This window comes from Sesamum indicum, linkage group LG8 (genome assembly GCF_000512975.1).
Source record: "Sesamum indicum cultivar Zhongzhi No. 13 linkage group LG8, S_indicum_v1.0, whole genome shotgun sequence".
NCBI lineage: Eukaryota > Viridiplantae > Streptophyta > Magnoliopsida > Lamiales > Pedaliaceae > Sesamum > Sesamum indicum.
This window is the reverse complement of record NC_026152.1, coordinates 13,954,929-13,981,813: the sequence shown is the minus strand read 5'-3', so window position 1 is coordinate 13,981,813 and position 26,885 is coordinate 13,954,929. Positions and strand designations below refer to the sequence as shown.

At 36.6% G+C, this 26,885-nt stretch overlaps 3 protein-coding genes across 4 annotated transcripts; 2 read left to right on the top strand and 1 right to left on the bottom strand.

Annotated features, from left to right (window-relative positions):
- LOC105168543 (glutamate decarboxylase) lies at positions 1,022–5,291 on the bottom strand. The gene is made up of 6 exons (XM_011088673.2): positions 5,061–5,291; positions 4,782–4,986; positions 4,036–4,236; positions 2,935–3,403; positions 2,501–2,553; positions 1,022–1,987 (listed from the first exon to the last, which is right to left on the bottom strand). The coding sequence occupies exons 1-6, from the start codon at positions 5,144–5,146 to the stop codon at positions 1,499–1,501; spliced, it is 1,503 nt and encodes a 500-aa protein (XP_011086975.1). The 5' UTR covers positions 5,147–5,291; the 3' UTR covers positions 1,022–1,498.
- LOC105168542 (probable cyclic nucleotide-gated ion channel 20, chloroplastic) lies at positions 6,147–13,549 on the top strand. Of its 2 annotated transcripts, XM_011088672.2 has the most exons (13): positions 6,147–6,608; positions 7,289–7,808; positions 8,575–8,766; positions 9,347–9,445; positions 9,917–10,054; positions 10,406–10,654; positions 10,857–11,117; positions 11,469–11,614; positions 11,740–11,817; positions 11,954–12,083; positions 12,263–12,509; positions 12,877–13,039; positions 13,126–13,549. In XM_011088672.2, exons 2-13 carry the CDS (start codon positions 7,302–7,304, stop codon positions 13,235–13,237), a joined length of 2,322 nt encoding a protein of 773 aa, XP_011086974.1. In that variant the 5' UTR covers positions 6,147–6,608; positions 7,289–7,301; the 3' UTR covers positions 13,238–13,549. The 2 variants fall into 2 exon arrangements, with proteins under 2 accessions (XP_011086974.1, XP_020551310.1); XM_020695651.1 differs by lacking the exon at positions 8,575–8,766.
- LOC105168541 (homeobox-leucine zipper protein HDG11) lies at positions 22,116–26,607 on the top strand. Its single transcript, XM_011088671.2, has 10 exons — positions 22,116–22,896; positions 23,096–23,213; positions 23,359–23,547; positions 23,663–24,136; positions 24,254–24,355; positions 24,459–24,671; positions 24,759–24,939; positions 25,022–25,290; positions 25,413–25,502; positions 25,616–26,607. The coding sequence occupies exons 1-10, from the start codon at positions 22,760–22,762 to the stop codon at positions 26,024–26,026; spliced, it is 2,184 nt and encodes a 727-aa protein (XP_011086973.1). The 5' UTR covers positions 22,116–22,759; the 3' UTR covers positions 26,027–26,607.

Sequence of the window (26,885 nt, the reverse complement as noted above, 5' to 3'; positions counted from 1 at the left end):
CAAATCATAATTTTATTGTTTGTTTTAGATTTTCCTGCATTTTCTCAACAATTGTTTTCTTGCATTCATACCACACTTCAACATTGCTCAGACTGTCAGATTGTTCATGTCTAGATAATTAGATTGTCCAAAGGTTTGAATCTTGGGCTGTTGCATTTTTCAAAGTCTTGAATTGTATAGTTTATTAACTTTACATAACATGCGCTAAATTCCTTAAGCCTTTAGGTAATAAAGTACAGATTAGACCATATCTAGTACCATGAGTTTGCTGATGAAACATTTTTATTAGGAAACTGAAAGGGACAAGACAAAAAATGAATAAAATTGCATATACAAAATATTAAATGAGGAGTAAAATTTAAAAATTTAGTTTTTTTATTGACGTCAATATTTTCTTTCAAAGTCTAATGAAAGGGTACATGATAATTTTCAGAAGGAATGCAAATAAAATTAAAAAATTTTTGATTTTTTTTTATATTTTTTAGAAAGTGTCTATATATATATGTATATGTGTGTGACAGTGATGCACAACGTATCTTTGGTAAGCAAAATCTTTCGGACGGATGGGGACAAGATAATGATTACCTTTGGGCTCAAGTGTTGAATATCACTACAACCTTACAACTCCATCATCATTGCTACATTTGTCTCACATTCACACAAATTTACCAATCTTTCTAAACTAGATTTTCTATCATAATTTTATATTTAATAGCATATTCATAATCTATGTTATTTTGCAAATTAAAAACATATAATCAAATTATATTATAATTTTAAAATATAAGTATGTACAATATTACAAAAGTATTATCTTCTACGTGTGAATTCATCGTCATAAACATTGCATAGGAATCTTCAACTCTCCTCAAAAAAGCCCACTACCAGGAAACGAGACGTCGCTCTTTCCAATCGAAAAGATGGATTCGCCACGTTCTTACCACATAGTCCAGTGCCCGACGAATTTTGATCTCAGTTTGATCATAGTCAAGAATCAAATGATGATGCTTAACAGAGTATGAAATGCCACAACCACCACTTACGGAATGATGTAAAAGCAACAAGGAAATTCAAGACATATCGCTGTCTGAAACGTGTACATATTTAGATGGCCCTGTTCATGGTAATATCTAGGTGTCGGCAACAACATTCTAACAGTATCACAACTCTTGCGTTGAAGAACAGTGAGTACTCTTCGATGTTCTCAGATTGGCAAGGATGAAGAGGAACTGTGCACCCTACATTCCGATGGATATATGACAGGGTATTATCCTAATTCTCAACAGTAGTGCCTTAAAAGCCACAAATTCTGACAGGAATGCTATATCTTGTGTTAAAGAAGATTTGAAATGCAAAAGCAAGCGATACTTCCATATTATAGTGGTAGTAACCATTTAATAGGATAAAACAGGACAAGTTTATGCACAAGATAGTAGAAGTTTCTGATATATATAGTCATGAAACGACATAGAGAGCATACGCAAATGCTTTCCAGAATTTAGCAGACGCCGCTTGTCTTCTTGTCCGATATCCTCCTCCAGTAGCTGCAGATATCTCTTTCAGTCTCAGAAATAGTCTTTTTCAAGTGCGGCCGCTCAGCCTTTCCTCTGTGCAGATCATCAACAGTAACATGGGCAGTTTTAACTGAAGAGCGAGGCGGCAGCTCATCCAACTCCCTGACAACTTTTTCGATGTCGGATACAAGCCTCTCCGCCAGGCTGTGGCTGAAGTCTTCTCGAATCACGACTCGCAGAACGGCAATGTGCTCGGCGTTTGGAGGCATGGTGTATGCAGGAACTATCCATCCAAACCTTCTGAGAGACTCAGATATTTGGAAAACCGTGTACTTGCTGTCGTCCTTGAGAGAAAATGCCACTAACGGCACACCTACATCTTTGGAGAGGATCTCGAACCGGCCCGTCTTAGTGATTCCTTCTTTGAGCAACCTTGCATTTTCCATGCAGTTCTCCATGATGTTTTTGTAACCCTTGGAGACCCAAAAACAGTGCAGATAGAGATTTACAAATTATATAATTTAAAAAAGGAACTGAAGTATAAAACATTTTGATGCACTACTGTGAGCAAAAGCAAGAGCTGATGGCAACTGGCCACGCACATCGGACAATGAAAACAACAAATGTTCACCACAAGGTGCAAGAATCTGAAGTGTGTTTCCACATTCAAAAGATACCTCAGTGTGACAAGTATTTATAAGGATGTTTTCCAAATTAACGCTCCGGGTAAATTGTTTATTCTTTACTACTTCCAAGTCCCAATATCAATTACATTTTCACAAAGCAGATATCCGGATATGAACATGATGCTGGCATTTCAGAAGTTCATAAATTGGTATCTGAATGAACACACTATAGGTAATAAATCACACAGATTTTAATTTCAAGTGCCACTTATCTAATCATAATGCAGGAAACAATGTGGCAGTTCTTATCCCATTTAACAGTTCATATTTGTGACTGCATAATGCAATTTGAATAGTTACCTCAAAGCCAAGTCTTATGAACTGATAGTACTGAGCAATGATCTGGCAAGATCCTGAAATTTGAAGAGATAAGTTAAAACCAAGAACCCATTGTAAGGAGTTTCTAAATCGAAGAATGGTTATTTTGTCTAGGCATAAAACTAAAAACAGTAAAGTTGGAGATAGCGGATGTTACTGCATGTATGTGCGAAAGGTGGAGAAACATTAATCTCTAAATTAACTGGAATTCACTTCAAGCTATTACGTTGAACTCGGTACTGTTTATTTCAGTAGAGTTACCATTTCCCGACCTGCTTACGCCAGTTCCGAGGAAATGTACCAAAAATGTCAGAGGTGACAGCTAGTTGAGTTCTGTTGGTGAATAATAGTTGTTCTATTTGTCCCACCAAAAGAACTGAATAACCCTCATACTAATGGAAAGTGAAAAAAATTACCTTTGGAGAAGTTTAAGGTAAATGTAGGCTGGTCGGATCCGAGGTAATTGATGTGGAATACAAGCTCCTCTGGCAGATCATCCTTACTCCTCCATACAACCCACCCAACACCTGCATAAACAAGGCCATACTTGTGGCCACTGACATTGATACTCTTTACAAGTGGCAAACGGAAATCCCATTCAAGCTCTGGGTAAAGAAATGGGGCAATAAACCCTCCACTGGCAGCATCAACATGGATTGGAGTGTCCCATCCAGTTTCCTTATTCTTTTTTGTCAGGAGTTCATTGAGGAGTTTCACATCCTCAAATTCTCCTGTCAATGTTGAACCTAGAATAGCTGCGACGCAAATGGTGTTCTCATCCACCATTTCCACTGCTTGAGCTGGGTCCATGACATAGTATCCTTCCCTCAGTTTCACCTCTTTCAGTTCTACCTCAAAGTACCGAGCGAATTTTTCCCAGCAAACCTAAGCAATAGGAGTTGAACCAAGCTTTTAGTCGCAATATTGCTTTACCATATCTGGATCGTCAATGGGATGGGCATCATTTGTTGAAGTCAATCTAGATTATGATCTAGAACCATTCCAGCTTTCTTAAAGAAAATGAGGAGTTGTCTCCAAAGATAGGCCATTGAAGTTAACAGCTATTTTGGAATATAAATAAACTTTAAGGTTGACAAAGAAAATATGAGCTTTCTAATAAACTCCCACCAGCAACTGATTAGTATGGGATTATCAGAGGTTCCAAGAGGAGAAAATGTAGGATCACCACAGTGAAAACTTGTGGTCACTTCTTACCAACAGGACTTCTCTCGTTCTGCAAAATACGACACAGGATCCAACATTTGAAGAATTTTAAAAGAATACCCATAAGATGGCAATGCTATTGAAGATTAAGCTGAAATTGCCTGCTATAGAGATATGCATTCTGCTCTAGTACTAAAGGAGTTTTGGGCCAAGCAGCAAAAAGGTAACAACTTTCTTTTCAATTTTACAGAAGACTTGATTGCAATCATTACGTTGTACACAAACTCGAGGTAAAATGAGATTTGATAGAGCTGGCTAATGGCAGAACGACAGAAACAAACTGATTGACAGACCTGCACATTAGCCCCTGTGACAATGTTAGGCTTATCATACGGTTTGCCCTCTGCCTTCCTCTTTGCTTGCCACTTCCTTTTAAAAGCAAGACCTGCAAGCATTATAGCTTCTGATGATCCCACTGTACCCACACCAATGGCCGTTTCCTCATCACCAACAGGGGCATGGAAAAGATGGGCTATCATATTGACGCACCGATTCTGCAGCACTAACAATCAAATTATTAACTGAAAGGCAGGAACAGTTTCATCATGACGATCAACAAGATCCAAAAGCAAACTCAATGATCCCATTATAAGACATCAAATGTAAATTTTGAACAAAATAAACATATCCTATGCTCTCAGTCCCGACAATATTTCACCTATAAAAAGACAATCTCAAATACACATATTCCCTGAACTAAAACTTTTCCTCCAAAACTACCTTCGAAACCAATAACGTATAACACTAACTTTCGACCACCGCTATCAATGGCAACGGTATAAAAACTCAAAAAGATCTATTTTTTCAACTCTTATCCAGAACTCCATGAATCAAAGCCAGTTTTATATCATGGAGCGAAAACAGAGCATACTACCACAATCAAAGGTTGTATATTCAGTTGATATCGAGCAGTCAGTTAATATAGTGAACAATTTGTACAATTTATCTAAAAACTATAAAGACATCTCATGATCAGCTAAAGCAGGCATAAGATCAGCAAGTAACATTAGTTCCGAATAGCAAATAAAGGAGGGCCTGCCTGAAGTTCGGTGGTAACAGGGTACTCATCCATGTCGACATAATTCTTGTTGATAGACTCCATAATCAGTTTATCGCACTCGGGCTCCATCCACGTTGTAACGAAGGAAGCCAAGTTGAGTCGGGGGTTTCCATCCAGCATCAGTTCATCGTTCACTATCTGATACGCCGCCTCCTTCGGCATCGACCCATCTGGAATCTTGAACCTACGGCACCCCATGAATCAGATTAATCAGAAACGTGCATCGTGAGGTGGGGATGGGGGTGGGAGGGTAGCTACCTGGGGAGAGAAGTGCGGGCATATCTGGAAGCAAAAGTGCAGTGGAGGTGTTCGTCGGAGGCTGCTGTTGTCGTTGTCACCACCATTTCTACTTCTTACGCTACTACTCAGCCAAGAATCAGAGAGAGGAATATGATAATGAGATTACTTAAAAAAACAGGATAAAGAGCTCTACCTACATATATATGTATTGAGAGACAGACAGAGAGAGAGAGAGTGGATTTGAGAGTTGTTGGGAGTTGACAGCACTAAGAGTGCTTTATGTGCCGACATGTATCAGTTTTGTATACGTGCCGACATAATCTGTCCCCCACCCTGCTATCACCTTCTTCATAATTACAACAGAAGTTTTCGTGGCTATTTATCCATATCCATCGGCCCATATTTCTGCTCTTTTCCATGGAGGGTCCACCAATATCACAGCCCAACAGAATTTGTAATGGGTCTTCTCAACTATCCTGGATCTTGGAGTACCAATTATCGGAGTTCTTGGTAAATAAGTTGAGCCCAATTATTCTTTCCTGGTTCACCAGAAAAGAATGATCTTTGTCAATCTAAAAAATCTGAATCTCTTATCCATTCTCTGTTTTGTGCCGATTTTCTTGTTGTTACTAATACAAAGACTGTTCTACATTCGTATGTATTAAAATTCAAATCTTTTTAGTCTTGTATTCAACAGAAAAAAGAGAATATGAGAGTGATTATCTCAAATTAATCGTATACTGTAGTTTTATATAGTTTATGCACTAAATACCTTGACATAAGATTATGTGAAAGCTAGTGGAGTTGAGGTTTCATTTTTTGAAGGATAATCTTTGAGGATAATAAACAGCAGAACCTACTAAAGAAAAGCAAAATCCTGGCCTGAATTCCAACTGACAAACAGCAAAAATTTGGGGGTAAAAAAGAAAAAAAGGAAAAACAAGAAACGACCAAGACTTTGGATTGGGGGAAGTCAACGGACAACACGACAAACTTTGTAGACCCCGTCAAAAGTTAACTTTGTAAAAAGGCTGGCTTTCTGAAAAGTGAAAATTCAAGAGAGTCCAACCCACCAATCCTAAAGATACAGGCCATAATCGGCTCATTCCATAGTAACAGCAACAACAAGAACTGGCTCCGTCGCACAAGAAAACACACACCCACGCCCCCAAACCACCTGTTTGTGTGATTCTCTGTTCCTTTTTTTTTCTCCTTCAGCCTCCCTTCCGAGTTGGCAACTTGGTTGGAAAGTCTTTTTCGTATTTTGCTGGTCTAAGTCTGTTTGCGGGTCAGCCCTTTACGGGTCTTCCTCGTGTTAATTATTAACAAGCAACTCATTTCACACACACCAACCTTTCCTTACTCAGAACTAAGTTCTGGAGTACTGGAATTCAACTATACTCAAGTCTTGAGCTTTTCTCCCTGCTACAGATTCGCAATATTTCTTCATTTCATTTATTGGCTATATCACTATCTTCATTTTGCTGAGAGTATACAAAGACTGGTTTCTTGAATGCTTGGCTGAGGTGATCGGATTTTCTTTCTCTCCTCAACTTGCTACCTAAGGTTTGTTCTCTTTTTCTTTTTCGTTTACATATGTTTTTATTTTGGTGATCACTAAGAAAAAGGGCTGGTTTTTCGTGGGAATTGGAGGCGGTTTTTTTTTTCTTGCATGATAATCCTTGGAGTTTCTTTTTTTTTAACTTGTGTGGTTAATTAACTTTCATGCCTGTAAATACTGTGTGATCTATGTATTCCTTCCAACGTATGTGTGCTGATGCTACATGTTACCGTGACTTGAATGCTGCTTTTGTTCAGTTTCTAAGAACACATGATTTCACTAGGCTTTATGAGTAAAAGGTGAAATATTGGATGTTGAGACATCGAAGAAGTGCAAAAGATTGAAAATTTATTGGTCGCAAAGTGTGGAAACTCCTAGAGGTTATGCTCTTTCTCATGAGTTTTTAAAAACTTACCATGGAAATTTCCCAAAAGTGAGTTGTGGAAAGGGAATAGTAAGTGATGCAGAGATAAAGGGAGTGCTAAAGATTCAAAGAGTATATTGAGGGCAAACGCATAACAATCTTGTTTCTGGCAAATAAATGAATTATCTATATTTTGGTCCAAACTAGTATTTGCATGAAGTTAAATGTGGAAAGTTACTTAACGGTCGAACTTCCGGGGATTCTAGTTTAAGTTTATGAACAGCTAAAGATTTTTGTTGGAATTATGTATCTTGCTTGCAGGTGCATCTGGGGAATGGATGCTTCTGAAAGAGATGAGATACCTATGCTATCAGCCACATACTTCCAAGCAGATGATCCTAATGACTCCACAAGCAGGAGTTTTTCGACGAGGACTAGGAGTGCATCAATGTCTATCCCTATGACCTCTCTGGATTCCTCTGGAACTGAGCACAACCTCGTGGGTTTCACTGGTCCATTGAGAAATGAAAGGCGTTCAACTACCTTTGTACAGATGAGTGGTCCTTTATATGTTAAACACAACCATGAGTTCATCTTTCAGCGTCCTGAAGATGCTTTACAGAAAAAAACTCCTGAGCCCAAAATAGAAAGATATCCTTCAATTGATCGGGCAGAAAATAATGATTGGCCATTGAGCGACTATGCGGGCAAAAATGAACATCTTTTGAAGTCTGGGCAACTGGGAATGTGCAATGATCCATACTGCACGACTTGCCCAACATATTACGATGTTAAGGGACGCCAGAAACATGCAAGAACATCTGAGATATTTGATGCGAAGGTATTGTACTTGTGCCAACTATTCTCCACAAGTTTCATAAGCATCACAATGTTAAAAATTATTTGTTTGGTTTTCCAGGATGGGCTTGTCACTGTTTATTACATCTGTGGCTTTATATTTATGCTGTATCAACTACTAGGAATTAAGCCATCTTCAAGTTTATCATTTTAACCCTCCTCTTTTAGTGGTTTATCGCTTTGCCATGTTTTTTCTACTACTATATTGTAGCGGTTCCCACAAACATCCATGACATGAAGGACATGAGTAGATTTTGCTCAAGATGAATATAACTGTGAGATGGATGATATAATAACAAGAGACGTTCAAAGTGCATGCTCGGTCATGCTTGCTGACCACACATTTGACATTTAATGCAATTTCCAATATCCCGACATGCTTGGTAATAAGATTTTCTGTTTTGTTGTTTGGGATGGATAACCAGCAAATTGTATTTCTCCATTCTTTCTTTTTTCTTTTTTTTTCCTTTTCTCAATGCATAAATGGTTTTCAGAACAGTTTCTACTATTCTAAATTATGAGGTTTATAAGTTCTGAAGGCAAGTTTTTCCAAGAGCAAAATAATTTAATAAATCTCATTAACTAGTTTTCCTTTCACTGTCATAATTTGTCATTTCTAAGCCAATTCCATCAGGCATTTCTTGCTGCCTAGACGTTCCTAATATTTTCAGCTGCTGAGATACTGTTTGTACATGCAAATTCAGTGGATGCACTCATACTACTTTTTCTTTCCTGCACCCTTTATGCAGTTTCATAATATGCTTTACGGAGATGCAAAAGGTTGGGCAAAGAGAATGTTTTCTTTTATGCTTCCTTATATCCCTGGAGTTATGAACCCTCACGCAAAAGTTGTTCAAAAATGGAACAAGTTCTTCGTGATTTCTTGCATTTTTGCCGTAATTATAGACCCTTTGTTCTTCTTTCTGCTAAATGTGCAGCAGGTAAGCTTCTTATCTTAGTTGTGCTTTGTTTTTCTTCTTCCATTCTTGTCTTCTCATAATTATACTTATTCCTCATATGGTTGTGTTTGCTTAAGAATGGAATAGTTGAGAAAATCATATCACAAATTGTCATCAAATGTCTTTTCGTTAATACCTAGTTGAGAATAAAAGAGATGTTATATGAATAAAGTAACATCAGGACACACAAATGAGGTCTAGTTCAATAAATTCTGAAATGGCCAAGCATTTACATAATTGAGAATAAAAGGGACCCAATATCAAGACTAATAACCAATCAGATAGCCCAATGAGGCTTAGTTCAATAAACTAGGAATTTTAGGAAGATATTTACAGAACTCCTGCACTTTGAACTCTGAAATACACTATGATGCTTATATACATAACTTGCTTTGGATATGATATATGCAACTTTCCTTCTTTAGTTACCTTTATTTCTTCATAACTGGTGAGGTGTTATTAATGTTTGTTAGCCATCATCCATGAAGTTGCTGCCTAAACCTTCCTATATAACTAAAAAAGTTGATTTCTCATCTCAAGTATATATCATTATTCTTTCCAGGATAACAAGTGCATAGTATTAAATTGGCCCTTGACAACAACACTTGTCGTTTTGCGGAGCATGACAGACTTCATTTACGTATTCCATATTCTCCTTCAGGTACATGTGCTCACTTGGTATTGTGCTGAATTCTCTTATTATTTCTTTTCTTTTTTTTTTTTGTCTCTCTAAGCTGTTACTCCAGCTTATATGGGTTGGGCTCATTCCTTTTCATACTACGTTAAGGTCGAAACAAAAATTCTTTACTCTGTTCTTTTGTTGTGGAGCACACAGTAACACCATGTGAAAGGACACAAATACTATATGATGATACTTGTCTATTTGCCCATTTACAAGCTCAACTTTTCTTTACAATGACCAGAACATCACATATATATATAGAACATTTACAATTATTGGTTAACAAACTTTTTGGTGTAGTTCTGTACCTTAAATGTTAAATTTAAGAACACGAACACAAATCTTTTTCAGTTTGACAAAAGCACATGAAGCATTACAAAATAATTTCTGATGCTTCTTTCTGTACTCTGCACGTCTTTGACAAGTGAAGATACATCGCCATTTTTGCAGTTCAGGCTGGCTTATGTTGCTCCTGAATCTACAGTTACGGGAGCTGGAGATTTAGTTGATGACCCTAAAGAGATTGCTCGGCATTATTTTTTTGGATATTTTATCCTTGATTTCTTTATTGTACTGCCCCTGCCACAGGTAACTATCTATCCTGTTGTTACCCTTCTGCCGCATGATGTAACCTCTGCATGGGACTCTTTTTCCATGGTTTCTATCCCTGGGCACGTTATCAGCTCAACAAAAATCAGATACCATTTGTTCACATGCATATCAAGACCAAGTATTCATCTCATGAATACCCTTCTTGTCCACCTAACCTGCCTTATTATACTCAATGTTAATAGGGTTACTGCTGTTCATTGCTTTGTCTCAACAGATAACGATTTGGTGTTAAACTCTTTGTCTTTATTGCATGAGTTTATTAAGTCATCAAACTGTACTTCCCTATCATGAAAGTTACTCAAACTATGTTATTTGCTTTCTTTGTAGATTATCATATTAATGATCTTACCAGATTCCATGGGAGCATCTGGTGCCAATTATGCAAAAAATCTTCTACAGGCAGCCATTCTTATTCAGTATATTCCTAGGCTGTGCAGATTCTTACCTTTGGTTGCTGGTTTTTCTCCAACTGGCTTCATTTTCGAGTCGTCATGGTCAAATTTTTTTGTAAATCTCTTCACCTTTGTTTTGGCTGGCCATGTGGTGGGCTCATGCTGGTATCTCTTTGGCCTGCAGGTTGGTCTTTTTCTTAAACACTATTTGTTTGGTTCCCTGACACCTTGAGGCTTCCTTATCTTGTTGGTCTTATGTTTTAATATGTCAAGAGCAATATGTCAAGAACAAAAAAGAAAAAGAGCAACATCTTGGTGTCATTCGTTCGTGGGTTTGTTTTAATGAAATTGAATGGTAATATATTAGTTAATTTACTTGTGTCTAGAGAGTCAATCATTGCTTTCGAGATGCCTGTCGCAACAGCAACATTACAATGTGTATGGAATTCATTGACTGTGGGCATGGAAACTATTATGGGGAGTTTGAGAAATATCCAGCATGGAAGCTCTGGAAGAGCAATGAGAATGCAACAGCTTGTTTCAAGAAAGATGGTTTCGATTTTGGAATTTATGAAACTGCTGTCAATCTGACCACTCGCAGAAGTTTAGTGACGAAATACGTGTACTCATTCTTTTGGGGATTCCAGGTACTTTTACGTTATAGCACTAAATTTCTATAATATTTTTTTTATCCAATTGGAGGTCTTTATTGTATTTTTAGAGAAGAACAAAAGGCTGAAACCTAGTCTGAAGCTGCCGATGTCAAAATTTTAAAGAAACTGTCAAGAAAATTATTCCTTTGTAACAGACATTAGTGCAAGATACAATGGCTGTCTAGTTTAAGGATTCTGGATTGTAGCATGATTCCAGTTCTGTCATTGAACTTGAAAACAGATTTTTGAACCATCTAAGTTTGCCTGTAAACATCATTAGTTAATATGTCGAACTTTTCTTTTTATTCCGTCTGACACAAATCTATCTTGTGGTTGTTCTCTAAGCAAATTAGTACTCTGGCTGGGAATCAAGTTCCAAGCTATTTTGTGTATGAAGTTCTTTTCACGATGGCCATCATAGGTATTGGTCTACTGCTTTTTGCTCTGCTCATCGGAAATATGCAGAATTTTCTCCAGGCTCTCGGACGCAGGTACAACTTTACTCCTCAATCTGTACATTTGACATCTCTTTGTAGTTCATTCATTCACATCACGTTTGCTGGACTTGACAGTTTTTCTAGTTTCAACCAATAGAAAGCTTGATATTCTTTCTCAGGAGGCTAGAAATGTCTTTGAGACGCCGTGATGTTGAGCAGTGGATGAGCCATCGTCGCTTGCCTGAACAACTAAGAAGGTCCCATAAGATCATTTCTATTTCTGTTGAAATTAAGGATTGTTACTATGTAGTACTCTTTGTTGCTGTTTTTGTCCATTAAATCTAAGAGTCTGCCATCGTCTTGTTGTGCGTGTATGGTGCCTTTTACATGCAGGCAAGTTCGAGACTCAGAACGCTTTAATTGGGCGGCCACTAGAGGAGTAAACGAGGAAATGTTAATGGAGAATTTACCAGAAGACCTTCAACGAGATATAAGGCGTCATCTCTTTAAATTCGTCAAGAAAGTAAGTTATATCTAGACAGTTAGTACTATAAATTAAAGTTTTTGTACAGAGGATCAGCATGTCTTTCGGACCACATTAAACGGAAGAAAGGCAATAACAAACTACACAAATCTTTGCTATCTTTCAGACAGTATCTTTGATATTTGCTCTGATGAATTTTGTTTGTTCTCGAAATACAGGTCCGAATTTTTCAGCTGTTGGATGAACCTATCATGGATGCTATATGCGAGAGGCTGCGAACAAAAACATACATCAAAGGCAGTAAAATCTTATTCCGTGGCGGTCTTGTTGATAAGATGGTATTTATAATTCGAGGAAAGATGGAAAGCATTGGGGAAGATATGATTGTTGTTCCCTTGTCCGAAGGGGATGCTTGTGGAGAAGAACTCCTCACCTGGTGCCTTGAACATTCTTCCATAAATAAAGGTACATCTGCGGATGACACTCTTTTACTGTTTTCCACGTTTGCTTTACTTGTGACCTCTAATAATGTAATACCAACTTCGTTTCGATCGTTCAATAAAAGTTTAATGAAAACATGATTGTCTGTGCGGATAAAAAAGGAAGCCTCTTATCCTTATGACAAGGTTCATAAGGTGAAATGGGGTTTTGCCGTGTACAACCAGAACGTAAGAATTAAGTCACACGTCCATGTAAGAAAAATCTACTGAAACGCTAGTTTCATGTCTAATCTACTAATCTAGTACTTCATTCTACTGTTTACCATATCATCATATAATTCCACCAGTCTCTTATTACATGAAAAATAAGCATTGCTACTCCTATTTTCCAGATGGAAAAAGAATCAGGATTCCGGGACACAGATTGCTGAGCAACAGACTGGTTAGATGTGTAACAAACGTCGAGGCCTTTGTTCTGCGAGCTGTGGATCTTGAAGAAGTGACAAGTCTTTTTGCAAGATTCTTGAGAAGTCCGCGCGTTCAAGGCGCCATAAGGTAATTGCCATCTCTGAGATCCATGCACAAACTGCACACTTACACGTAAACGGTACACATCCTTTCAACTACAATCTCGGTTGCAGGTATGAATCGCCTTACTGGCGAGGAATTGCAGCTAGACGAATTCAAGTTGCATGGAGATACAGGAAGAAGCGAATGGGGCGTGCCGATTCCTCAAGCCCACCACATAACTAGTCGTCTTGAAGCCGGAAAATGTCGACTTTAGTACGTATATGTGCAATTTTTTTGTAACAGTACATACTTCTGGAAGTCTCAGCCTCACTGCAATAGCCCTCGTATATATTCGATCAGCAGATATATATATATTTGCACGACGTTGTGGCTGTTTCTTAACACTTTTTACCATATTAATGTACATGAAATTCATAGAGCAAAGTTAAAGTGGGAGATCAAGAAGAAGAAAAGCTACCTTTTGGCTTTGCATAAGCTGTTGCATGAAACTTTTCTTGGCAGGGCTGTATTGGTAATTGAGTTCATATTTCCTCTTAATTTTACAATCATCCCCTTACATAACATCGCACTCGATTTGCGTGCATAATTTAAATTATTATTATATTAATATAATTAAAAAAATAAAATAAACAATTGATTGAAACTGTTAAAATTAATTAATTCTAAATCAATGTATATAAATAGAAAATATTGACGTAATTAATTAAATAAAGGGCTATTCTCTGTAAATTAAATAAGTACAAATAAGGACAGTTGAGTTGATTCAGATTTTATCTATAACAGTAGTATATATAAATAAGGTTTACACGTGGAAGGCAATGTCTGTTACTTTCGTAGCCCAATAAGGATTGGAGGGCGCCCAAATATGAGCACCAAAAGTCCAGTAGTAATAAATTACTTGGCCCAGACTTTATCATATGGGCTCAGCCTGCAATGCCGAAGGAGCAAATGGAATATGAATTAGGGTAAATTACATATATATATTTTTTGAAATTTAGCATAATTATGAATATTTATTCATTATTTGAAAATAAAAAATAATCTTTTAAAATAAAAAATAATCATATAATTTCTAGATGATAATGTAGAAATTACTATTTTATCCTTGCTTAATTAATTTATTCTTTTGAAAATATAAAAAGTTCCAAGAATGAGTAAAGTAAATAATCTATAGGTATATTAGTCTATTTTTTAAAGAATATATAAAATTATAATTCATAATTTAAAAGAGCAATTTGATCAATTTACCATAAAATATTAGATGAAAACCTAATGGAAGCTAACGGAATATTCTCGTTGTTAGATGGACAACGTTAAATGGGGGGAGCATTTGTAATTTTTCAGGCAATGATGAGGTATATGTAATTAATAAAACCATAGAAAAGGTCTCTATAATTTAGCTTGTAAATTATGATAATAAATAATAAGTTCATATAAACTTATTTATGATAATATCTGATAAGTTCATATATCTTGTAAAAACATTAGATCTTATTTAAAAAAAATAAATTATTGAAGTGTTCGGATAAAATAAAATTCATAAAACTTATAAGATGTTAGCAATTTCAATTTTGTAATTAATACAATCAAAATTCAACACTTAATTAAGATTTTTAAAATAAGTTCAGATTTTCTTATTTTTTGCTGAAGGAACTTACAAGCTTTTAATGTCTTATTTTTGGATTTTATAAGCTTTCAAATATTTTATAATATATATTGAAATAAAATATTTTATACAATATTTTGAAAAAAATTATAAGTTCACAAAAACACCCTTTAAACCTATTTTATAGGTGGGCTTGTTGGAAAAGAGAAGTTTGGAAACAGAAATGATGTAAATAATATTTTGGATATTTTCATCTTTCATCCTATTTGCATATAATAAATAATTTTTTATATGTTAAAATATATTATAAATAAGAAAAACTATTATAATAAATAGAAATGATCACATTTCAAAAAGAAAAAAATAAGAAATAAAAAAAAATCAACTTAAGGTATTACTGACAGAACAAAAGAATTAGTGTAATCGTGTTAAAATAACATAGAGTTGCTTTTGGAAAAAATAAAAAGTAATTACAATTAATTTTTAAAATTATCTAATTAGGGGTATAATTATCATATTTAAAAATGATGTGGCGGTACCGTTAATTGCCATTTATAAATATAAGAGGTTTTTTCTTTTAATGTTAGTATAGATATCTAATTAAGAGTACAATTGTCAGATTTAAAAATGGGAGCGATGGTGTCATTAACTGCCACTTGTGATTGTAGATGATCTTTCTTTTATATATTTGATGTGGTGATGATTTTGAGTAAGAACATGAACGGAAAAATTATGCTCAACACAACACTTCTAAGTCTGATTTTAGTCTAGTGAGAGAATTTTTTTAATACTGGATTTGTAGTTAAATTATGAATAGTAACCCCTATTAAAATAATGATATTTTGAGTATTTATAGTGGAGTTAGGAATTTTAGGGTGAAGTAAGGCGTATCAATTTATGGTGCATTTTAGGTGAAAAAAATTACTTTTGTAGCTTTAATAATAATTTGATATTACAAAAATATCAATCATATAACCTCACACTCCTGAACGAAGTTACTGGCCCTGTAGAAGATCCAGTTTAGGAGTAAGAGAATATAGCTACTATAGGACCTCATTAATATGTAGTCGGGTGGGTGGGTATAGTTTCTTAAGTGCCATCTTATTAATATGTAGTAGGGGATGCCTCGGCCGGACAGGGTGCTGATGCGCATGAGGAACCTTGTGCACAGCCCGATGGCCAACATAGCCAGCTCGAGGCGAGTCGAGGCATCGCCTTAAGCTGGTGGGGTGGGTTTTTCTCGCCACAAGTTGGGTGGTGAGGTCCCCCTGTACGTTGGCGTGTGTCTCGATGCTTCGATTTCTTCATCTGACTTAGTGTTTCATCAACAAAACAATGTCGTTAAATATTTGGAGGGGTATTCTCCCGATTATATTGCAACAATTATGGGTTTGATTGAATGCCTTCTTCTGATTCATGTGATTACTTATAGGAATTGAATGACTTTGACTTGGGTGATTCAAGAGGTGATGAGTTTCATTCCGATGATGGTCAACAGAGGAGGAAATATTCGGTAGTGAGGGTGAGGGGGCCGTGTGTGAGGATAAAGAGGAGGAAATTGAGAAATTGATCAGTTATAGCCTTAGGCGTGGATGGGGGAATGTCCTCAAGGAAAGGGGGTCTCCTAAGTTCGTGTTATGGATATTGGGACGTGTGATAGCACACTTAGTGGTGAAGAGCTCCTACTTATTCGGAGGAAAATTGGGTTGCCCTATGCACATAAGTTTGTTCTTCTAGAGGATTAAGAGCCCCCTTGAGGGATACTTCACCATTTTTGCCGCTTATTTTAGTAGGTGGCACCCCCTGCTTGTAGAGGTGATTCGGAGTTATGGTATTTCTGTTAGTCAGTTTATGCCAAATTCTTTTATATGTTTTGAGGGGTTCTGACGTAGAATTCCGGAGAATGGGTTCCCCCATGACTTTAACTGGTTTTCATGCATTATGGCATGTGCGTCGAGTATCTGAGTTCCTATTCTCAACTGATGATGTGAGGTTTTTTTATTTTTACCCCTGCATGGCATACATATTTTTTGGATGGGTTTATTTCTTCTCCAGACCCTTGGAAAGAGAAGTATTTTTATATTAGAGATGATGGTTGGGGTTTAGCCTCGAAGCGGAGCAGTTTGACTATTTTGATCCCTCATACAGGAGAGTTGGGTAGTCTTTGTGAGTTTTTTATTTTGCTAGGATTGTTTGGTCATATGGTTACATTACTCGATATATCCCCTCTGGTATTGGTTATTCCATATTACTTGCTATTGATACATTGTATTTATTTGCTTTCCTTGTATATGATACTCACTTTCTCTTCTTACACCTCTTTAGGTAAGAAGATTGACATGAAGATGATACGCGTGAGGAGGGTAATGCTAAAAGAACAGAAGCGTTGTGAATAAGAATTGGCTAGTCAGCAGGTAGGGGGCGACACGTGCCCGCAAGTTCCATTAGGGCCGACAGTTCCTCTTCGTCGAGCACCAAGGGGTTTGTGTAGGGGCTTTCGTTTTGCAAAGAGAGCACGAGATGCCTCTTCTACCTCAGCTTTGGCTACTATTCTACGTAGTGGTACTTTTACCACGGATTTTGAACTAGGTGGAGGGCCAAGCACAGTAGGATAGAACCGAACCTTTCCTTGTCGTGCAACCGCATGAGGAATGTAGGGAGTGAAGACTGTTTAAGACCATTTTCTATTCTTAACGAAGAGTAGGTGGATGAGCTATTAGCCCGAGATATGGCCTGGGTCTGTTATTCATGATTTTGTTTATTAGCTACATATTATTTCTCATTTTTGTTGACTTGATTACTTTACTTTTGTAGCCCCTTACGTTGATTACACTATTGTGGAATCGACGAGTGGTTAGGCAAGGAGAGATCGATTGCTTAGAGGCCATCATGAAGCACCATGCAAATTTAGAGGCCGCTTTGAGGAGGCGTGACGGCGAGTTCTCCCAATTGCAGGGGGCTATAGAAAATGCGGCTACTTGGAGCGTCGATTCGAGCAAGAGATGACCATGGGAAATAAATTTTTGGCCTCCGCTTCTAGTGTTGCTTTCATCAATAAGATAAAACATGAGGCTATTTTTGAGTTTCAATCCTCTGAGGAGTTTGAGATTATTGTAGCTGACAAAGTCGCTCCCATCTACGAGGAACTATTCATAAGTGTCGTCGGACTCTCCATCAAGCTCTTCATGAAAGAGGATGGGTCATTGAGGAGGATATCGATCTTTCTGGACCCTGAGGTGTCAAAAGTGGAAGAGAAAGAAAATCTTACTCGCGATGGAGCCCCCTAGGGCCTTAAGGGGATAGGGGAGTATAGCTATTTTTCTTAGTATGTAGATATTTTACGTTTAGACTTTCTATGGACAATTTTGGCTTGTACTAAAAGATATTGAATTTTGGATAATTTTTCTCAACTTATGTAGTCGGATGTTTTAGTATGTAATCAACGATATTAGAGTGTTTTGTATGGCCTCTCTCAACTTATATAGTCAGACATTTCGACATGTAATTAGTACTATTTAGTACTTACAGAGTTAGTCATTGGACTTGTTTAGTTGTTATTGTACTTTTCTACTTAACTTTTATCGGATGTTGTCTCAAGGAATGGTTTTGCTCTTATCTTGGAGTTGGTCCGCTATCAACTTCAAGGGATGCAAAGTTTTCTGGGACCTATTAACGGAGATCTCAGTGAGGCTTCAACCATGAGGTCCTAGGGCAACCAATTGTTGCCTCAAGGGTCCTCTTGAAGTTTCAGAATCTCTGTGTCCAAACTACAACGAAAAAAACTAATTCATTACTAGGGTTTGCCTTGATTACTAGGTTTCAAGAGAGATTCAATAGGGAGGAGGAGGAGGATTCATTAAGCTCCCACTTGAGCTTTCTCCTATTACAAACGTTAACAGTCAAAGAGAATTTCCTCTTCTGGGTACACTTAGGAGTGATACTTCTTGAGGTTGGCGACAAATGTTGCCCCGTCTAACCGCTGCAGCTTATATGCTCCTACATTTATGATTTCTACGACTTTCAAGGTACTTTGCTACTTCAGGTCCAATTTTCGGACGAGGCCTAATGCTTCGGCCTTTCTCATCACAAGTCTCCCATTTGGAAATGTATTGGCTTTACCTTGACGCTACATGCCTTCGGCATCCTGGCTTTGTACATTAAGGCACGGACAACGGTTTTTTCTCTTACTTTCTCGATAAAGTCTAAGTTCATCCTTAAGTGTTGCTCGTTGGAGTTCGCATCATAGTGTTTCACTCACCAACTTAGCTCTCCAAATTTTGATGGCGCGATGATCTCCATCCCATAAGAGAGGGTGAAGGGTGATACCTTGTAGTCATCCTTAGTGTTGTTCGATAAGCTCAAAGGACACCAGGGAGCCGTCCACCCATACCCCCTTGGCTGTTCCCAACCTGGTTCTTATGTGCTGGAGGATTGTTCGGTTGATCATATAAAAATTAATAAAGCTTGTGCCATGCACATATTGTTTTCATTAGAAATTTAACGGATTTAAAATTTGGGGCCAAAATTGCAATTTTTTGAAGTTATGAGATATAATATGGTGAGTTAAAAAATAATGGGACCAAAATGGTAAATGGGCTTACTTATGGGACGTAAAATATATTTTTTTTTGTTTTGGTCTCATTTATGGAAATAATGATCAATGACCGTTACACAATCGTGTTAATTGTTTTCGTCATAATTTTTATTGTTTTTACTTTTGGCTATAATAAATAATTAAGATAAAAAAATTATATTTTTTGTAGTGAGTATGGATAGGTTGAGCAGTACATCTCAATCATTCACACACATGAATTATGAAGGCATATTTGGTATAAATGGTAATTATGACCAAAAAATCTCTAGCAAGTGCAATAGGTCACAAAAAATTGGGGGATATTAATTTTGATGATGATTTATATATTTTTAAGTTGGCAAAGCTTTATGAAGTCACAAATTTTTCAAGAACTTTTAATTTCATTTGCAATCAATTCAATATATAAATTCCCATAGAAGCATTAATAACCAATTATTATTTAGTTATATAAGAATCAAATGAGACATATTAACAAGATTAATAATACATAGGCTTTCACATCATCAAATGTAAATTTATGTCCATCATTGATGATATCTATCTAGTAACTTAATTTATTAACACAAAATATTCTTTACTACCTACATCTTGCATTATTGAAATTTCAATTAATTATAATTCAACTCCATCTTCTATATTTATATACATATATATATATATATGTGTGTGTGTGTGATTATGATTATAATACTAGAAGATTAACAATAAATAAATAAATTTAAATGCTAGAGGTACTAGTGGTACAATTTGAAGAGTTGCATCCTACATGTATAGGTACAACCTTGACTTTGTAAATTTGAATTATTGTTTTCCAATGTGTCATGTAATAAAAAATTTCTCAATTTTTGAAAATATTTCTTTAATTAATAACGGTAAATAAATTACAATGACTCATCTATGATGCACTAGCTATTCTTCAATTTGTCAATACATCAATATGACTAATAATAATAAATAAATTATAATAATTCACATAATGTGAGACAAATACCAATACATCTGGTGGGACTCGAGCCCATAACCTCAAAACTTATTCATGAAACCTTAGCCTGACCTTAACCACTAAACTAAAACATCATTAATTTTTTAAAATACTTTAAGTATATGTGTTGTTTTTATAGGATGTTGGAATTTCATTTATTTATTTTCTTGATATTTTTTATTTGAGAAAACAATTTATTCTGAATTTGATTACTACTTTAATAACATAAAATCATGATTTTTCTCGTATGTTTTCTTGATTGATGCATATATGTATATATTTTCTAAATATCAACAATTGTTTCCACATAAATGGATTGTATTTATACATTAATCATCGCACAATTTATTTCGATAATATATTCTAAAAACAAATAAACAATCTTTTTTGTGTAGATAAGGTTCTATTTTTCCTGCACTCATCACAAATAAATTTTAAGAAATCAATTGTTGATTCTATGATCAATATATATATATATTCATTACATGCACTTTGGCCTGAGTGCAAAGTTACTCCGCCGGCGGGAGGCGGCGGCGGGCAGCAGCATTAAGTTAGCTCCGGTGGGTTTGTCATCCTTAAATTTAAAGCTCCAAACTGTAAAGTGGCCATGAGTAGTTATTAATATTGAATCCACCAATAACTACTACCATTTGTCCTTTTGCCCCTTTTTTCTATTTTATTTTTTCAACCAGAAATAAATGAGTTTGCATAAAAAAAGACAACATAAGAGAGAGAATTCTCCATCTATATTTAATTATTAGCAAAAGTGCAGAATAAATAAAATAATATAAAATCAAATACTGTAATTTTTAGAGAATAAATTGACTTTTTTAGAATTTTTAAAAAAAAATTATATATGAATATATATCACTGCAAAAAGAGTCGATGTAAAAAATTAAATTTTGATCATGATTAATTAAATTTATTATGATTTTAACTATGATTAATGTTCTAATTTTTTTAAAAAGACGAATAACAGTCGATGGACAACGGTAATTAATTGGTATTCACTCCAATTTTCTACTTTTTTTCAAGATATTCTAACCTATGTATATGTTAGAGGAGATGAAAAATTCAGATGTGAATATGGTAGGGTTTATATTTTATTTATTAAATAATGTTGGGAATGATTGTATATTTACGTGGAAGAGGCAGGAACTTTTTAATATGAAAATTGAAAATAGTAATCTTGATTTTGTGACTCCAAAAATAAGCAAATCGAGTTTTGTAATTTCAAGAAATACGTGTGTCGCAAAATGATTCAAAAATAAGAAATGCCCAATTGTGTGCGAAACCAAATATTTATAAATTTGAAAAGAAATAATAGTTATATATTTGAATTGGAAAATTATTAATTATTTAACGAATTACAAAAAATGAATAAATAAATAAGATTCATACGAGAATATTACTTCACCTAAATTGTGTGTGGAACCGAATTAATGTAATTAACGAAAATAAAGCAGCACATGAAAATTCAAAAACGAAAAATAACAAAAGTAAAAACCTCTCTCTCTCATCTCTCTCTCTCTCTCTCTCTCTTATTCTGTGTGGTGAGTAGAGTAGACTAGTTGTATATTACAAGAATTCAAAAGCCTCTCTCTCATTTTAATGCAACCTTTTGTTCTCTCACCGTGTGATCAGAACCCCATAATTAATCCATCGGTTACAAGTTTATATACAAGACGCACACACACGCGCACTAATATATATGTATGCATGTATGTATATATAGGTGTATATGTATGTATACTGGTAAAGGTGGACGTAGTAGTTGGGAAGAGGGTGTATATATTACTGCAGCAGTAGCAGCAGCAGTGCGTGTAGTGTGTGTACGTAGGTAAGAAGGGGTGTGGGGTGTGGTGGGGTGGTATTATTATTAATGGGTTTGGCCTTTGCCTCTCTTACCAATCCTTCTCTTAATTACACCACACCTTCCCTTCCCACCCTCCCAACATTTCTCTTCATTCCCATTTCCTTCTCTTCACCAACAAACAACCCCCCCTGCTGATATCAATACACATATAGTGTGTGTGTGTGTGTATATATATATAGAGAGAGAGGGGTGTGTGTGTGTATTTCTTGGGAGCGTTACTACTGGGAGTGGGAGCTACACTGCCAAAAATGAAAACATGGCTTGTGCCTTGACCAATGCTAAAATTTACTTCACACGCTCAAAATCAACTCCCCAAATTCCATATCATTTACCATATCGAATCCCAGATATTCTTCTTCCTTCGTCTTCGTCTTCTTCAATTCTTTTTCATTTTTGATTTTTTCGTCTTGTCTGATTTTTATTTTTTGTTCTTCATATATATTTTGGGCTGATATGGTCTTTTCATCATTACCATAAATTTCGATTGTCATTGTTTGTTTATTTTAGTAAGCGCAGTTATTACAGTTTTGTTTTTTTTTTTTTTGATATAAAACGCAGTTATTACGGTTATATTATGGGAATAGCTCGTAATCTGCAAGAGTTTCTTGAATACAGTATTTATATTTGTATCATTATACACCAGAGCCTTTTCTTCTGGTGAGGGGGGCCTGGTGAATAATTCATCCATGGAATTTAGCAGCGGAGGAGGCGGAGGCGGTGGCGGTGGCTCAAGCGGCGGAGACCCCGGCGATGGCTCTGATTCTCACCGGAGGAAAAAGCGTTACCATCGACACACAGCCCACCAAATTCAGAGGCTTGAAGCGTGAGTCCTTTTTTTTTTTTTTTTTTTTTCTTTTTTGTTTTCTGAACTCCATGCACATATACCATGATGATTAAAAAAAGATGATTTTTTTAAATTTTATTTTGGGCCCAAAAAAAGAAAAAAAGCCTTTTTTGGCAAAAAAATGGGTGCTCGAAAACTGGTTTGAATGATACTGAGGTTCTTGTGTGTGTGTGTTTAGGATGTTCAAAGAGTGTCCCCACCCGGATGAGAAGACAAGAAATCAGTTGAGCAGAGAGTTGAATTTGCATCCTCGGCAGATCAAGTTTTGGTTCCAAAACAGGAGGACTCAGATGAAGGTTCTTTCTATTTTTTTTTTAATTTATTTTTTTGGGGAAATTTTATGATAAAGACTCTATGTTTTGGTTTCATTTGTCCTAGATTCTATGATGCTTTATATCCCTAATAAGTCACAATCTTTTATGAATTTTGACTTTGTTTCAGGCACAACATGAAAGAGCCGATAACTGTGCACTAAGAGCAGAAAATGATAAAATTCGGTGTGAAAACATAGCAATCAGAGAGGCCCTCAAGAATGTGATCTGCCCCTCTTGTGGAGGCCCTCCAGTTTCTGAAGATTCTTACTTTGACGAGACAAAATTACGAATGGAAAATGCCCATCTCAAAGAAGAGGTCTCTTGAAACTCGTCATTCTTGATTCCTTACTCTTATGCAATTTTACTTGTAATTTAGCCTCCTTTTTTCTTGCTTTATGGGCATTTCTTCATTGCTTTAATGTAATTTGCAGCTGGACAGAGTTTCTAGCATTGCAGCCAAGTACATAGGAAGGCCTATTTCACAGCTCCCACCAGTGCAGCCTATTCATGTATCTTCATTGGATTTATCCATGGCAAGTTTTGGGGGCCATGGAATTCCAGGCCCTTCTCTTGATCTCGATCTTGATCTTCTCCCTGGAAGTTCATCGAGTGTAATTCCAAATTTAGCCTTCCCCCCCATGAGCATTTCAGACATGGATAAGTCCCTTATGGCTGATATTGCGGCCAATGCCATGGATGAATTGATTAGGCTTTTACAAAGCGACGAGCCACTTTGGATTAAGTCTGCTGATGGCAGGGAAACTCTCAATCTCGAGAGCTACCAAAGGATGTTTCAGAGTCCTAATAGTCACTTGAAAAATCCCAATATTCGGATTGAAGCTTCTAGAGATTCAGGGGTCGTGATAATGAATGGCTTGGCATTGGTTGAGATGTTCATGGATGCGGTTAGTTTTTCTGTTTCTAAAGTTTTCCCGTTGTGACACTTTTTACCTGTACATATGATTATGTTTTGAACTCTATGTAGTAATGATGTTGGCATGGTTTTTGAACTTAAATGCCAGAACAAATGGGTGGAATTGTTTCCTACAATTGTCTCAAGGGCCAGGACAATGGAGGTAATATCGTCTGGAATGCTAGGAAATCAAAGTGGCACATTGCTACTGGTAATGGGAACTAAGCAGAATATATCTCTTCTGAATTAGTATTTATGGTTCGTGGTGTGCTTTTATCTTTCTCAATTCTCGAATTTGCTCAATGTTTGGATAGATGTATGAAGAGTTGCAAGTTCTTTCGGCTTTGGTGCCAACTAGGCAGTTGTATTTCCTCCGATTCTGTCAGCAGATTGAACAAGGCTCCTGGGCTATTGTCGATGTGTCCTATGATATTCCTCACCAGGAGAGCCAATTTTCTTCTTCGTGTAAAGCTTACAGGCTCCCTTCTGGATGCTTGATACAAGACATGCCTAATGGTTATTCCAAGGTTGTCATCGAGCAAATTAAATACTCCAGATATGATGAAATGGTTGGGATTTTAATTTGTATTGACATTGATGTACTATTTTATCAGGTAACATGGGTGGAACATTGGGAAGTCGAGGATAAAGCACCTATTCACAGGCTTTATAGGGACCTTGTTCATAGTGGGCTAGCTTTTGGAGCTGAAAGATGGCTTTCGACTCTTCAAAGGATATGTGAAAGATTTGCTTGTTTGTTGGTTACTGGAAACTCAACTCGTGACCTTGGAGGGGGTAAAAATCAAACTTGTTTTATATCCCTTAGAGATGAGAAATGATGTTTCTTTCTGATGTTAACGTATTGCTTTTGTGACAGTGATTCCATCACTTGAAGGCAAAAGAAGCATGATGAAACTTGCCGAGAGAATGGTGAATAATTTCTGTTCAAGCATTAATCCTTCTAATGGCCAACAATGGACCACACTTTCCGTGTTGAATGAATTTGAAGTGCGAGCAACGCTGCACAAGAGCACCGATCCTGGGCAGCCGAATGGCGTTGTGCTTAGTGCAGCCGCCACAATCTGGCTCCCCATACCTCCACAAATTGTGTTCAATTTTTTCAGGGATGAGAGAACTCGGCCACAGGTGAAAATAATCTCGAGCTTTTATGGACTTGTATTTTAGTTCTCTTATTTGATATCATTACAAACTCCATTAAATTTAGATGATTTAAATGTAGTATACCTTCTGATGTTCAAAATTTGTAGTGGGATGTTCTCTCCAATCAAAATCCCGTTCAAGAGGTTGCTCACATTGCTAATGGATCTCATCCAGGGAACTGCATATCCGTCCTTCGGGTAAAATTCTTGTGCCTTATCACTTTCCCCCATTTTGCTGTCAAGATTCTATTATGGAATTCACTATGCACTCCAGACTGACATGACTAATAAGCCTAACCCCCTTGAATCAGGCCTTCAACACTAGTCAAAACAACATGTTGATACTCCAAGAAAGCTGCATAGATTCATCTGGCTCACTCGTCGTGTACTGCCCTGTTGACCTACCAGCCATTAATATAGCGATGAGTGGTGAGGACCCCTCGTATATCCCTTTACTGCCATCAGGGTTCACAATTTCACCAGATGGCAGGCCAGACCACAACCAAGCTGGTGGGGTAACTGGAGGAGATGGGGCCTCGACCAGCTCAAACACTGGCATTGGTGGTAACTCCTCAGGTTCACTAATTACAGTCGTATTTCAAATACTCGTTAGCAACTTGCCGTCTGCCAGAATGAGCCCTGAATCAGTTACTACGGTTAACAACCTTATCGGCAACACTGTCCACCAAATTAAAGCAGCCTTGAATTGCAGTACTTCCTGATGCTACATGTTTTCATCTGTTACCAGATTTTGCTAATGCATGCTCCACAATTGTTTGTCTACTTCTCTGTCTAGCATCTTTAAATACGGGTACAGCTCAGAATGAAAAAAGATTCCAGAGTCCTGTGTTGGCAAATTCATGTCGATGGTATTGAATGAAGGAAGGGAACTATACTTTGGTTAGTTGGCGACTATTAATGCTCCTTAGTCCTATCATCAATAGCTGAAGAGGACTTATTGCTGCTAAATGCGCTCCCGCTGCTGCTGCTGCTGCTGCTGCTTCTGGCTCATTGCTGTTTTTGCTGTCGAGCCTCATTACATTTCACAACTACTTTTCTATTGTCTTTCCTTTCCCTTCTTATTTTTCGACAACCCTTTATTGTTTTGGTTGAAAGCGGAGTCAAGAACGCACCATACGTGTCTTTCTTGCTGTGCGTCTGTCGATTTTCTTTTCCTTTCACAAGGGTTCTTGTGGGAGTTTTCTCATTGTGTTTCTTGAAGCTCTTATTAGCTAAACACAGCAAGAAATACTGTATGGTTCGGGTATTGACTTCTGTTCATGAACTTAATTCCTTATGGAATTTATCTAAGGATTTGTCTAGAATTTGGTAAACTCTCTCTCTCTCTCTCCCTCTCTATCTCTCTCTCATTAATGTTCATCTTCATGTGTGGTCCAATATAAGAATAAATGCCCCATGAGAGTTTAAAGACAATGGCAGTGGGGGCAATAACAATGACAGAGTGGATGGGTTGAGATTTTACCATCAGTATTAACTAACTTTAAGGCGTCTACAAGAGTCCTTGAGGCCAATTCTCAAGGGAAAATACTCTATCTTAGGTTTGGTAAGTAGGGCGTAGGG

Bases quoted from the DNA above. Each gene is read 5' to 3' on its own strand.
- LOC105168542 (XM_011088672.2), top strand. From the start codon at position 7,302: ATGGATGCTTCTGAAAGAGATGAGATACCTATGCTATCAGCCACATAC. The intron at 10,655-10,856 runs GTTGGTCTTTTT...ACTTGTGTCTAG, and splicing joins GGTATCTCTTTGGCCTGCAG to AGAGTCAATCATTGCTTTCG. The intron at 12,510-12,876 runs GTACATCTGCGG...CCTATTTTCCAG, and splicing joins ACATTCTTCCATAAATAAAG to ATGGAAAAAGAATCAGGATT.
- LOC105168541 (XM_011088671.2), top strand. From the start codon at position 22,760: ATGGAATTTAGCAGCGGAGGAGGCGGAGGCGGTGGCGGTGGCTCAAGC. The intron at 24,940-25,021 runs GTAAAAATCAAA...CTTTTGTGACAG, and splicing joins AACTCGTGACCTTGGAGGGG to TGATTCCATCACTTGAAGGC. The intron at 25,291-25,412 runs GTGAAAATAATC...CAAAATTTGTAG, and splicing joins ATGAGAGAACTCGGCCACAG to TGGGATGTTCTCTCCAATCA.
- LOC105168543 (XM_011088673.2), bottom strand. From the start codon at position 5,146: ATGGTGGTGACAACGACAACAGCAGCCTCCGACGAACACCTCCACTGC. The intron at 3,404-4,035 runs GTCTGTCAATCA...CCTATTGCTTAG, and splicing joins TCACAGGGGCTAATGTGCAG to GTTTGCTGGGAAAAATTCGC. The intron at 1,988-2,500 runs GTAACTATTCAA...TGGGTCTCCAAG, and splicing joins TCATAAGACTTGGCTTTGAG to GGTTACAAAAACATCATGGA.